Source organism: Salvelinus namaycush, chromosome 1, assembly GCF_016432855.1.
Source record: "Salvelinus namaycush isolate Seneca chromosome 1, SaNama_1.0, whole genome shotgun sequence".
Lineage (NCBI taxonomy): Eukaryota > Metazoa > Chordata > Actinopteri > Salmoniformes > Salmonidae > Salvelinus > Salvelinus namaycush.
In genome coordinates this window covers 61,652,220-61,664,873 of record NC_052307.1, presented here as the reverse complement: position 1 = coordinate 61,664,873, position 12,654 = coordinate 61,652,220, and the positions used below count along the sequence as shown (strand labels likewise).

Genomic DNA, 12,654 nt, shown 5'->3' with positions numbered 1-12,654 from the left:
AAAGAGACAGTCTTCTCTTAAATGAAACGTCTACTTCATTTCATAACAGAAGCCCTATTTTTACCTCATACAGTACGTCCCAAGTATTTAATATGTTCCCTGTCTTTGTCTTCTGCTTTAAACATTTGTTTATTTTTGTCAGTCAGTTTTAGGTGTCTTTTAATCGGCCTTTCAGAGTGTTATTTTAATGTCTGCGTCGACTTGTGATAGTTGACTCTCGAGGACTGTTAATTTTCAATGACATTTCTCCTCTTTTGTCAGGGCTTCAAACTGGACTCTACTCTGAACTGTGAACTGGTGCCTGTGGACTTTGCTGACACGCGCCAGATCAAAGGTGCCTTTAAGAAGCTGCTGAGGGCCTGTGCTCCGAGCGCTATGTCTTCAGACACACAGGACTCCTTCTTCAAAGCCCTGGAGGACTCTGAGTGGATCCTTCAAGTGAGCTCCCATCAAATACACAAACACACACTCACCAATACACATACATACACACCCTCCTACGGTTTCCACAACAACAAGAGATCTGTGAGAACGAGCCAGCGGCGTGCTCTCATGATCTTCCTGTGTGACTGACCTCATCCTATATTCCCCCATCCTATAAGCTTATTTCCCAAGGGAAATGATAACGATACAAACAGACATGGGAGAACCACCAAATTGTTATCATAATGGCCCTTGCAGCCTATGGCCCTGCACTAAATGTGTCATAAACTACAGAACAATATTATCTGGGACAAGCCCTGCTCAGGCTCCACACCGTCTTCACAGGAACATCTTAACGGCATGAACTGACAGTGTATGTGTGTGTGTTCCCTGCAGCTTCACAAGCTCCTGCAGTTGGCCCTGATTTTGGTGGAGCTGCTGGACAGTGGCTCGTCCGTCCTGCTGAGTCTGGAGGATGGCTGGGACATCACCACACAGGTGAGCGTCACGCACACACACACACACCGTTTCCTCCCCAGCAGGAGTAGTGGAAGAGGGGGACTGGGGATGTAGGAGGGTGCTATGAGAGAGAGGGGGACTGGGGATGTAGGAGAGAGAGGGTGACTGGGGATGTAGGAGAGAGAGGGTGACTGGGGATGTAGGAGAGAGAGGGGGACTGGGGATGTAGGAGAGAGAGGGGGACTGGGGGTGTAGGAGAGAGAGGGGGACTGGGGGTGTAGGAGAGAGAGGGGGACTGGGGGTGTAGGAGAGAGAGGGGGACTGGGGGTGTAGGAGAGAGAGGGGGACTGGGGGTGTAGGAGAGAGAGGGGGACTGGGGGTGTAGGAGAGAGAGGGGGACTGGGGGTGTAGGAGAGAGAGGGGGACTGGGGGTGTAGGAGAGAGAGGGGGACTGGGGGTGTAGGAGAGAGAGGGGGACTGGGGGTGTAGGAGAGAGAGAGGGACTGGGGGTGTAGGAGAGAGAGAGGGACTGGGGGTGTAGGAGAGAGAGAGGGACTGGGGGTGTAGGAGAGAGAGAGGGACTGGGGGTGTAGGAGAGAGAGAGGGACTGGGGGTGTAGGAGAGAGAGAGGGACTGGGGGTGTAGGAGAGAGAGAGGGACTGGGGGTGTAGGAGAGAGAGGGGGACGGGGTGTAGGAGGGTAGGAGAGAGAGGGGGACGGGGTGTAGGAGGGTAGGAGAGAGAGGGGGACGGGGTGTAGGAGTGAGAGGGGGACGGGGTGTAGGAGTGAGAGGGGGACGGGGTGTAGGAGTGAGAGGGGGACGGGGTGTAGGAGTGAGAGGGGGACGGGGTGTAGGAGTGAGAGGGGGACGGGGTGTAGGAGTGAGAGGGGGACAGGGTGTAGGAGTGAGAGGGGGACAGGGTGTAGGAGTGAGAGGGGGACTGGGGGTGTAGGAGTGAGAGGGGGACTGGGGGTGTAGGAGTGAGAGGGGGACTGGGTGTAGGAGTGAGAGGGGGACTGGGGGTGTAGGAGGGGGACGGGGTGTAGGAGGGTAGGAGAGAGAGGGGGACGGGGTGTAGGAGAGAGAGGGGGACGGGGTGTAGGAGTGAGAGGGGGACGGGGTGTAGGAGTGAGAGGGGGACGGGGTGTAGGAGTGAGAGGGGGACGGGGTGTAGGAGTGAGAGGGGGACGGGGTGTAGGAGTGAGAGGGGGACGGGGTGTAGGAGTGAGAGGGGGACGGGGTGTAGGAGTGAGAGGGGGACGGGGTGTAGGAGTGAGAGGGGGACGGGGTGTAGGAGTGAGAGGGGGACGGGGTGTAGGAGTGAGAGGGGGACAGGGTGTAGGAGTGAGAGGGGGACTGGGGGTGTAGGAGTGAGAGGGGGACTGGGTGTAGGAGTGAGAGGGGGACTGGGGGTGTAGGAGTGAGAGGGGGACTGGGGGTGTAGGAGGGGGACGGGGTGTAGGAGGGTAGGAGAGAGAGGGGGACGGGGTGTAGGAGAGAGAGGGGGACGGGGTGTAGGAGTGAGAGGGGGACGGGGTGTAGGAGTGAGAGGGGGACGGGGTGTAGGAGTGAGAGGGGGACGGGGTGTAGGAGTGAGAGGGGGACGGGGTGTAGGAGTGAGAGGGGGACAGGGTGTAGGAGTGAGAGGGGGACAGGGTGTAGGAGTGAGAGGGGGACTGGGGGTGTAGGAGTGAGAGGGGGACTGGGGGTGTAGGAGTGAGAGGGGGACTGGGTGTAGGAGTGAGAGGGGGACTGGGGGTGTAGGAGTGAGAGGGGGACTGGGGGTGTAGGAGGGGGACGGGGTGTAGGAGGGTAGGAGAGAGAGGGGGACGGGGTGTAGGAGAGAGAGGGGGACGGGGTGTAGGAGTGAGAGGGGGACGGGGTGTAGGAGTGAGAGGGGGACGGGGTGTAGGAGTGAGAGGGGGACAGGGTGTAGGAGTGAGAGGGGGACAGGGTGTAGGAGTGAGAGGGGGACTGGGGGTGTAGGAGTGAGAGGGGGACTGGGGGTGTAGGAGTGAGAGGGGGACTGGGGGTGTAGGAGTGAGAGGGGGACTGGGGGTGTAGGAGTGAGAGGGGGACAGGGTGTAGGAGTGAGAGGGGGACTGGGGGTGTAGGAGGGGGACTGGGGGTGTAGGAGGGGGGCTGGGGGTGTAGGAGGGGGACTGGGGGTGTAGGAGGGGGACTGGGGGTGTAGGAGGGTAGGAGTGAGAGGGGGAAGAAAAGGAAAAGACACCTCGGCTGAAACTGACAAGTGAAACGTCTACACCAGGGGTGTCAAACCTACAGGCTGAGGTCCAATCCATCCCGCGGGTGGTTTGAGTAAAAAATCGAATTAAAGAAGTTGTTTTTGTGTGTGTATAAACTCAGCAAAAAAAGAAATTTATTTTCAGCTAACTTAACGTGTAAATATTTGTGTGTAACGCTCATTCCTTCGACGATAAATGCGAATCCGACCATCACCCCTGGTGAGACAAAACCGCGACTCGTCAGAGAAGAGCACTTTTTGCCAGTCCTGTCTGGTCCAGCGACGGTGGGTTTGTGCCCATAGGCGACGTTGTGGCCGGTGATGTCTGGTGAGGACCTGCCTTACAACAGGCCTACAAGCCCTCAGTCCAGCCTCTCTCAGCTGAGCTCTGATGGAGGGATTGTGAGTTCCTGGTGTAACTCGGGCAGTTGTTGCCATCCTGTACCTGTCCCGCAGGTGTGATGTTCGGATGTACCGATCCTGTGCAGGTGTTGTTACACGTGGTCTGCCACTGCGAGGACGATCACCTGTCCGTCCTGTCTCCCTGTAGCGCTGTCTTAGGTGTCTCACAGTCCGGACATTGCAATTTATTGCCCTGGCCACATCTGCAGTCCTCATGCCTCCTTGCAGCATGCCTAAGGCACGTTCACGCAGATGAGCAGGGACCCTGGGCATCTTTCTTTTGGTGTTTTTGAGTCAGTAGAAAGGCCTCTTTAGTGTCCTAAGTTTTCATAACTGTGACCATAATTGCCTACCATCTGTAAGCTGTTAGTGTCTTAACGACCGTTCCACACGTGCATGTTCATTAATTGTTTATGGTTCATTGAACAAGCATGGGAAACAGTGTTTAAACCCTTTACAATGAAGATCTGTGAAGTTATTTGGATTTTTACAAATTATCTTTGCAAGACGATCCTGAAAAAGGGATGTTTCTTTTTTATATCGTTTTGGGGGGGGGGGGGGGGGAGAGAGACAAACTCGATATACTTGAAATGGCTAAAACCAAATCGAAACTGTGTAGCAATGATAATTCGCTAATAATCAACTAAATGAAAGCTAGACAGTCAGGAAGCATAGAAAATTTTAAAAATGATGGATAGAGGCCAATTTTGAAGAAAGAGAACACATTTTCCCTCCGGACCTCGTTGAAGACTGAATGTGGCCCCCATGGCAAAATGACTTTGACACCCCTGGTCTACACTTAGAGATAAGGAAATAGGTCATCATATTATCAGGTCAAATACAAAGCTACGCCTTTAGTTTCAACGACTTATTTCCAAAGTTGTTCTGGCACTACACTACCAGACCAGCTGATTAGTACACCATGCTGAAATGTGGTGAAACGATGCGAGGCTGTAGGGCCCTGTGTCATTATATACGGATTTCAATCGTGAAAGTGCTTGTTTTTATCCTCATCCATTTTCTTTTCCTGTTCGCTCAGCGATTTGTCACATTTTTGCACTGTGAGCTCACATTTTCCATGCTGTCTTGCTAAGTAAGCGTGCGTTATTGGGGATGGCATTGTGTGTGTGTGTGTGTGCGTGTGGCCTCCAAATGTGTTTACTGGGCCCGTAAAGTCCAGGCCTGCCGTGTAAAAGCACAGGCGCAGCCTCGCTTCCAGTGTCTGGCCCGTGTCAGGCCCAGAGCATCTTGCTCATCACGGTGGGGCCTGATCAGCTTTGCTCCAGGAAATGGGCTCTATATGCCTCTTCAGTCTCCTGACCAACTCATAGACACCCAGCAGAGGAGAAGCAGATCCCTGTGTTTCTCGCTCTCCCCTCTTTCCTTTCTAGTAGCCCCCTCTTCAGTGATGGTGCTATGGTCATTTAGGAGCTCAGGTCTGTACTGGGGAGGACCGCTGTGATGAAGATGACTTTTCAGAAAGCCCACTGTTTTTTGGAGGGTACAGTGGTGCACTAGAGAGGGAGTGCAATCTGTTTCCCTCATTCATTCCACATGCGTCAGGGCTCATCGGTTAGCTGAAACAGCAAGGGATCCAGACCAAGTGCCGGCAGCATGTGTACAGTCAGACGACACGCTCTTACAGAAATCAGCCGTAACCGTCCAACTGCATATAGAGGGAGAGGATTCAAACCACAGACAGGAAAGGTAGTGTAACAGACCAGGGAGAACAGAGGTTACTGGTTTGGAAAACAGGGTCAATGGAGCCCTTTCCTGGTCACCTACCACTCTGTCACAGAACTCTGAAGTCCTTGTCATGCCATCGACAGTTGGCAGCTTAGTCAGTCTTCAGAGTTTTAAAGGACTTCAAGAGTTTTTTATTTAAAAAACTCCCCCTGTATCTCTCTTTCTCTCTCTCTCGGTGTCTCTCTTGCCGATGTTTTCTCTCTTTCTCCCTCTCCCTTTCTCTCTCCCTCCAGGTGGTGTCCCTGGTCCAGCTGCTGAGTGACCCGTTCTACCGGACTCTGGAGGGCTTCCAGGTGCTGCTGGAGAAGGAGTGGCTGTCCTTCGGTCACAAGTTCAGCCAGCGCTCCAACCTGAGCCCCAGCAGCCAGGGCAGCGGTTTCACGCCCATCTTTCTGCAGTTCCTGGATTGCGTGCACCAGGCAAGCCTTGCACGCCCACACCCCTTTCATTACCCCACCATCCACACACCTCTTCACCCCCTCTCCTCCATGAGCTCATCACATTCCTTCATCGAAGAGGAGGAGAGAGACTCAGCTGTCATTATCTATGGACTCGGTTGAGTTTTTGTACTCTGCAATCCCCCCATCGGATAAGTAATTTAGACAGAGTTGTACGCTGGGGAGTTTCAGCTGCAGTGCTGTTGCCCAGATGGTCTGTGAACCCCACGGTCAGCGCTGTGCTTTCCGTGCTAGTGTGTTTCACCATCGCATTTCCTCAGTGTTTAGAGCGCTGAGTGGGAAAATTGCAGTTGTGGGGATTAAAAGTCTCTCCTCGGAAGGTGAGGTGGGGAGGGGGGGTGGTTGTGAGGATGATGTGGAGGGTGCAGCTGAAGTGGATTGAGTTTTACACTCAAATGCTAACTTTAGAGAACGTTGTGTTTTCTGTCTCCCCAAGGGTCCGGCAGGCCAACTCCCATACACTTACATCAACACATAGTTTCTGAGTTTCTTTTGAAACTGGAGGGGCGTCTGCCAAGGAGGCCTGACAGAGGTTCTCTGGGGCCGAAGTGCGATAAACAGGGGGAGAGGGAATTTGATGAGTTTCTGAAAATAGAAGTTCCTCATCTCAGAAACAGCTGTTGTTTTCGCCAGTACGCCCAGATGGTTCAAAACATGAGCGGCAAGGTCCTCTCGCTTGGCCGCTGCTGCACATTGCTGGACGGGGACGCTGCCTTCTAGCTCAGCCCAGCTTTTGTCTGAGAATGATGTCAGTCACTGGTCTTTGCTCCCTGGTCTCCATTTTATTCTGCCGGTAATGGGGAGCGTATGTATTCATAACGGACCCATCTGTAGTCATAACACAGGGACATGATCCAGCCATCACAATGTGTCACCTTCCTCTCTCTCTCTCTCTCTCTCTCTCTCTCTCTCGCCATCTCCTCTCATTGCAGATCCAGGACCAGTGCCCTTTGGAGTTTGAGTTTAATCAGCACTATCTGAAGTTCCTGGCATACCACTACATCTCCAACCGCTTCAAGAACTTCCTCCTGGACTCCGACTACGAACGCCTGGAGCATGGTCGGTATAGTACAAATACAGTGTAAAGGGATGATTTAACAGTAAGGCCGTTAAGATCTGTACGTGTATTTAAAGTCTTTGGCAGAGTTTCCGGCTTCAACAGGCAGAGTGTTGAAACTACTGTTCTGTCTGTGAAATGATGGTGTGTAATGATAGTGTAATGGGTCAGGTATTTCAGGATACTGACATGTTGCAGTGAAGCACTTCTAAATTACCTAGATCCTATCTCTTAGACCAGGGATTTGTCAGCGAATAGTGGTAGTGTGTCTCAGCCTGTTGAACAACCTCATCTTTGTCTCACTCTTCAAAAGGCACATTGTTCGAGGACAAGCCGGGAGACAAGCAGGCCAGGAGGGGGGTCTGTATCTGGGAGTGTATCAGCAGAATGCACCGGAGGAGTCCACTGTTCTTCAACTACCTGTACAGTCCCACAGAGGCTGAGGTGACTGCTTGTCTGTGTCGTCTTTGTTTGTGTGTCTTGTGTGTTGCAACTCCCCAAGCAGTTTGCTGCCATCTCTGACACGTAGCGGTGGTACTTCATTCTGTTTGTCAGCCAGATCCCCAATGGCCTTTTCTCTAGTTCACTCACTGACTCACACGTACGCACACCCAAGTTCTCCTGTTCTGGACATCCTCAGTAGAACGTCCTCAGTAGAACGTCCTCCGTAGAGATACAGGGATCTTCACACTTTCCAGAGCAGCCAGTCCAGCTCCTTAAACTTCAGATCTCTCCCAGATGACATCCACAATGATGGATGGCCAGTCTGCCACTATCTTGCACCAGATGATGCCTTATTGTGGTGACCTTCCAGTGTTCCTCTCCCAGTCCTGCTGAATGTTCTGTAGCGGACTGTTGATGTTGGTGAAGACCGTGAGTCACAGGCCCAGAAGAGCCCAGCTGAACTCTGTTAGCAGTTTCTTATCAGTGTTGTTCGGGATCTTTTAGTATCTGTGGTCGTAAAGGAAGCGTCTCGCTTAGCCTCTTCCAACTCCCTGACAGGGACATTCTGATGTTGCTGTTTAACCCTGTCTTGGCATATGTCTGGTCTTCAACTTCAAAGTCCATCCCAATGGGTTAGTTGTGTTCATGGGAACTGTAAATCCTCTTCCCTCTTGCCAGCGATCGCGGCGGCTGTACCCATTATTTCAGGGGCGTATAAATCAGCAGGAGGTGGAGGAAAACAGCCTGTGTGTTTGTGCACCCCGGGCCCCGACGTGATTAAGTGCTCAGGGAAGTGTTAGGTCCGGTGGGCCACATTCTTTCCCACTGGCTGTATACAGTGGTGTGCTCACTGAGAGATTGGACAGATTCACATCATTGGGGAGAGAACTCTACTCTACAGACTTGATTTCAAACAAGCCAAAATAGATGTTTGTCTCATGTATTATCAGTGTCAACATATCAGATTATCGTAAGTTATTTCTTTGTTTCATATGTTATTTAGCCGGTGCTCAAGCCCTCTATCAGCATCCCTGCTTTGAGGATGTGGGACTTCTTCACGGGGGAGACCCTGTGCACAGGCCCGTCCTATGACTGGAGGATGCAGGCTGTCAGGTCGGAGAGCATGGAGGAGACAGACACCATCGCCACCAGCAAGAGGAGGATCGTGTGGCCCTGCTACAGCAGTGTGGGGCGCGCCCAGCCTGACGCCATCACCAAGCTCCTGGCTGTGAGTTCTAAAAGTCTGAGTTGGGATGATGTTATCCATGCCTGACTATGTGCCTGATACTGATGAGAGCCCTGTTGTTGCAGGACATAGAGCGGCTGGAGGGGGAGATGAGCCAAGCACCAGAGAGGTGGCAGGCCACTCTGGAGAGGGTCCGAGTCAGTATCCAGGAGGACCTCAAACAGGAGGGAAATGTAAGACAAACACAACACACTTTCCCATGTTTTCTCCTCTCATCCGACTCCTGTTTCCCATAAACCTTACTTAGCCTGAACTCCGCTCTTGTTTACTGGAAGGTTCAGTTAGACAGCATTGTTTGACTCGTCAATCTGTGACACAGAACATCGGGAGGATGTTTTGACTGATGTTTCATGGCTTTTCTTATTCCATCTGTCTTGTCTGTTTTGCAGCTCCGCAAGCAGTCTGCGTCCACCTCGGGGCTGATCCCCACGTCCAGTCTGCAGGCGTTCCAGAGACGTTCCATGCTGCACCTGCCTGACAGTGGCTTGGGGGAGGACAGCAGCCCCACTGCCACTAACGGGGTCAACCGCCGGGCCGCCACACTCTACAACCAGTTCACCCCCAAGAACGAGGAAAACAGGTGGGTCTCCACTCCCAGCACCGAGATGGCAAACAGGGACCAGGACTTCTAATTACTCCTGTTTCCTCACCCAACTTTTCTGTAAAGCGTTGACACAGACAGAATCTCTCTACCAAGCAGATGTTTTAAATTCATCTTAATGGTGTGTTTTTCAGATCATTTGAGGGAATTCTGTACAAACGAGGAGCACTGCTGAAAGGATGGAAACCTCGCTGGTTTGTTTTGGACATTACAAAACACCAAGTAAGTATTACAGCATGTTGTATGTTGTTACCAGTCTGTTCCAGGTAGTCTCCACTCCTATGCCAGTGGTGTTATATGTGTGTGTGATGTCCCAGCTGAGGTACTACGACACGGGAGAGGACACTAACTGCCGGGGCCACATTGACCTGGCGGAGGTGGAGTCAGCTCTGATCGCCACCCCCACCATAGGAGCTCCTAAACACATCAGTGAGAAGGCCTTCTTCGACGTGAGTCTCTCTGTTTCTCCATTCCTCTGTCTGCCTGTGATCTTTTCTGTGTTCTGTGGTAGAATACCCTTCAGCCATGGCAGTATCAGGCTCTGTATGTCACATCCCACCTCTCCTGTCACTGTTGAACCGTTGGTTGGGTGTTGTCATTCCAGTTGAAGACCACCAAGCGAGTGTACAACTTCTGCGCCTCGGATGCCCAGAGCGCCCATCAGTGGATGGACAAGATCCAGAGCTGCATCTCCGACGCTTAACCTCTGAACTCCCCAACCAGGGCGTGGTCAGGGTGTGGTCAGGTCACAGCATTAGCATTAGCTGCAGCAAGGTGGCTGAGCGCAGAGACTGTGGGCACATATATACAGTACATATTCAGCTCAGTCACCATGGGAGTGGCTTTACCATGAGGACCACAGTGATCTAAGTGCCTGTTAGTGGAGGCTATGTTATCCATCCATCCTGCTGCCTTGCAGGACTTCAGGCAGTCGTCACAAGTTGATTAATGTGCCCCGGTCTCTGCCATCAGCTCTCTCTGTACTATTCCTTGTTACTGCTACAGGGATCAACACTTATAGTGAAAAGTAAATGGAAAAAACGGATGCCTGAGCACCACTAAGTATAGTTTATGCCATTTCAGTTGTAAATAGATAAAAGCAATAGCACTGGCCATTTTAAACTGTGGGTTCAATATATACAGTAAACTAAGATATATATATAAAGCATACAAGAGAATTTATTTCAGATATTTTACAATGAGGAAAGGTATTACTGCTTGATGAAAGGTATAAACCACCGAAAACTCAAAGGTTTTGAAAATGCACAATATGACAAGGCCATTTGTTTGCACTTAGTTCTATAATATGCACTCCATATAGAATGATTTTCTTACTGAAGCGAACAGCCAGGCGAAAGGCATTACTTTATGATGATGTACATAAGGACCTTTTCCAGACAAACTGGAAGAGAAAAAACACTAAAGTTCCAAACATGTTCCTGACATTTTATATTTAAGTGATGTCCTCTATTTTTAAACATACACTATGAATGTTTTGACTCCTGGATAACAGTTTGTTTGTTCTTGTGATGTAAATTATTTTTTTTATTAAAAGAGTAACTCATGTTGTTAAAGTGTGGTGGCTTAATGTTTTATGTAAATACTCATGTGATATTTCCTATTTTTTATATATAACATGTGTATGCTTCTCTAATCTTAACTGTAATATGACCAACTTTACAATTCTGCATTTTGGTATGTATTGTCTTGTATGTACAAGTATAGTAACCTTGTTTCCTGTCTTTGATGAGACTGACTATGAGCCATTGTGTGTTCGATGAAGGGGAGTTGACTATATTTCTCAGAATATCCAGAAAGACTGTCTTAAGGGCTTTTAAGTAAATCAGTCAGTGTGGTTTGTTTCATCTGTTGTCTGCATCTTCCAGTTTGAGATAACAAAGCAAAAAAGAGCATCAAAGTCATTTCAGAAGCTATTTGAGAAGTGATATATGTTACTGTATCTTTTGTACCATGTTTTGTTGATACTAATGTTGTTTTTTTGGAAATAAATCAAAAGTACTTGAACTAGCCAGATGATTAGTGTGATTATTTTACAGTACATATGACAGCTGCATATATTTAAGATTAAGAGAATTTACTAATGATGAATTATGTGGCTACCGACGAGTGCTATTTTTCAATCCTACAATAATAGCCCTTTAGATGCAACCTACATCTAAAATGGATGAGAGCATACTCTGGCGCCATAAGTCTCCTATTGTAGGTTGCAAAATACCTCATTTATTTGCAGATAATAGGTTACAAGATATAGGGGACAAACCTGAACCTAATCTAAGCCACTTGAAATAGGTTTGGCTTGTTATGAGCCTCTCCTCTTGTTAAAAATAGTCTCTCTTTTCTCATGAAAGGTAAGCAGACACCACTGCTGCAGAATAGTTCATATGGCCCGAGCCAAAACTGGGCTTGGCAAGGATGTTTCACTTCCAACAATGAGTAAGGAACTGGGCAAGAAACCCAACACAGAGCCACTGGCGCCTGCTTGGCGGGACTCGAAGGCACTCCTGGTCCTGGAGAGACCCGTCCCACTGCAAGAAGGCGGGAAAGCCCTAAACTGAAGTTCTCTAGAAGACATTGTGGATGTGTTCCTTATCCTGAGCACTCTCCCAGCTGGCTTGTACTGCGAGCAGGTGCAGTGCTGGCTAACATCTGGACAGACGCTTCTCTGGCAGGTCTCTCCATATTTAGCTGCCCCCTGGAGGAGTGGATTTACGCCTCCGCCCATGACGAGAGGGATGAGGCGGAAGTGGGGATCCGGCTGGATTTTCAGGAATGGAGCCATTGGGACTCCTCAGTCCCTTAAGGAGAGTTAGTGGTTTAAGACTCACTCAACAGGACGACGATGAATCCAAACTCACTGGTTCAACGCTGTGATTGTAGTTCATTGACTGTTCTATGACTATTTCACAAATAGATTGTCTGTGATAGTACATCATCTATCTATTACATGAGGATGAGCAGGACATGACGCCTTGTTAATGTTACACAATTCTCCAGATGCAACAGTATACAGTGCATTTGGTAAGTATTCAGACCCATTCCCCCTTTCCACATTTTTGTTACCTTTCAGCTTTATTCTAAAATGGATTACATTCATGTTTTTCCTCATTGATCTACACACAATACCAAAGCGAAAACTGGTTATTAGACATTCTTGCAAATGTAGAAAAAAAAAAACATAATTTACATAAGTATTCAGACCCTAGGCTATGAGACTCGAAATTTAATGAAGCTGCCAGTTGTGGACTTGTGAGGCCTCTGTTTCTCAAACTAGACACTCTAATGTACTTGTCCTCTTGCTCAGTTGTGCACCTGGAACTCCCACACTTTCTATTCTGGTTAGAGCCAGTTTGTGCTGTTCTGTGAAGGGAGTAGTACACAGCGTTGTACAAGATCTTCAGTTTCTTGGCAATTTCTCGCATGGAATAGACTGACGAGTTTCAGAAGAAAGTTATTTGTTTCTGGCCATTTTGAGCCTTTAACCCACAAAAGCTGACGCTCCAGATACTCAACTAGTCTAAAGAAGGCCAGTTTTATTGCTTCTTTAATCAGAA

General features: G+C 49.6%; 1 protein-coding gene across 1 annotated transcript in view; it reads left to right on the top strand.

The window, feature by feature from the left end:
• LOC120046664 (myotubularin-related protein 13-like) overlaps positions 1-11,111 on the top strand; it is a 160,579-nt gene extending 149,468 nt beyond the window's left edge. The window contains exons 31-41 of the mRNA XM_038992064.1: positions 262-438; positions 820-921; positions 5,510-5,695; positions 6,667-6,793; positions 7,105-7,235; positions 8,239-8,463; positions 8,547-8,654; positions 8,871-9,061; positions 9,217-9,304; positions 9,400-9,531; positions 9,687-11,111. Of these exons, the coding sequence (XP_038847992.1) occupies positions 262-438; positions 820-921; positions 5,510-5,695; positions 6,667-6,793; positions 7,105-7,235; positions 8,239-8,463; positions 8,547-8,654; positions 8,871-9,061; positions 9,217-9,304; positions 9,400-9,531; positions 9,687-9,785 (1,566 nt within the window). The 3' untranslated portion in view covers positions 9,786-11,111. The remainder of the gene's footprint in view (positions 1-261; positions 439-819; positions 922-5,509; positions 5,696-6,666; positions 6,794-7,104; positions 7,236-8,238; positions 8,464-8,546; positions 8,655-8,870; positions 9,062-9,216; positions 9,305-9,399; positions 9,532-9,686) is intronic.
• Positions 11,112-12,654: the final 1,543 nt, after the last annotated feature.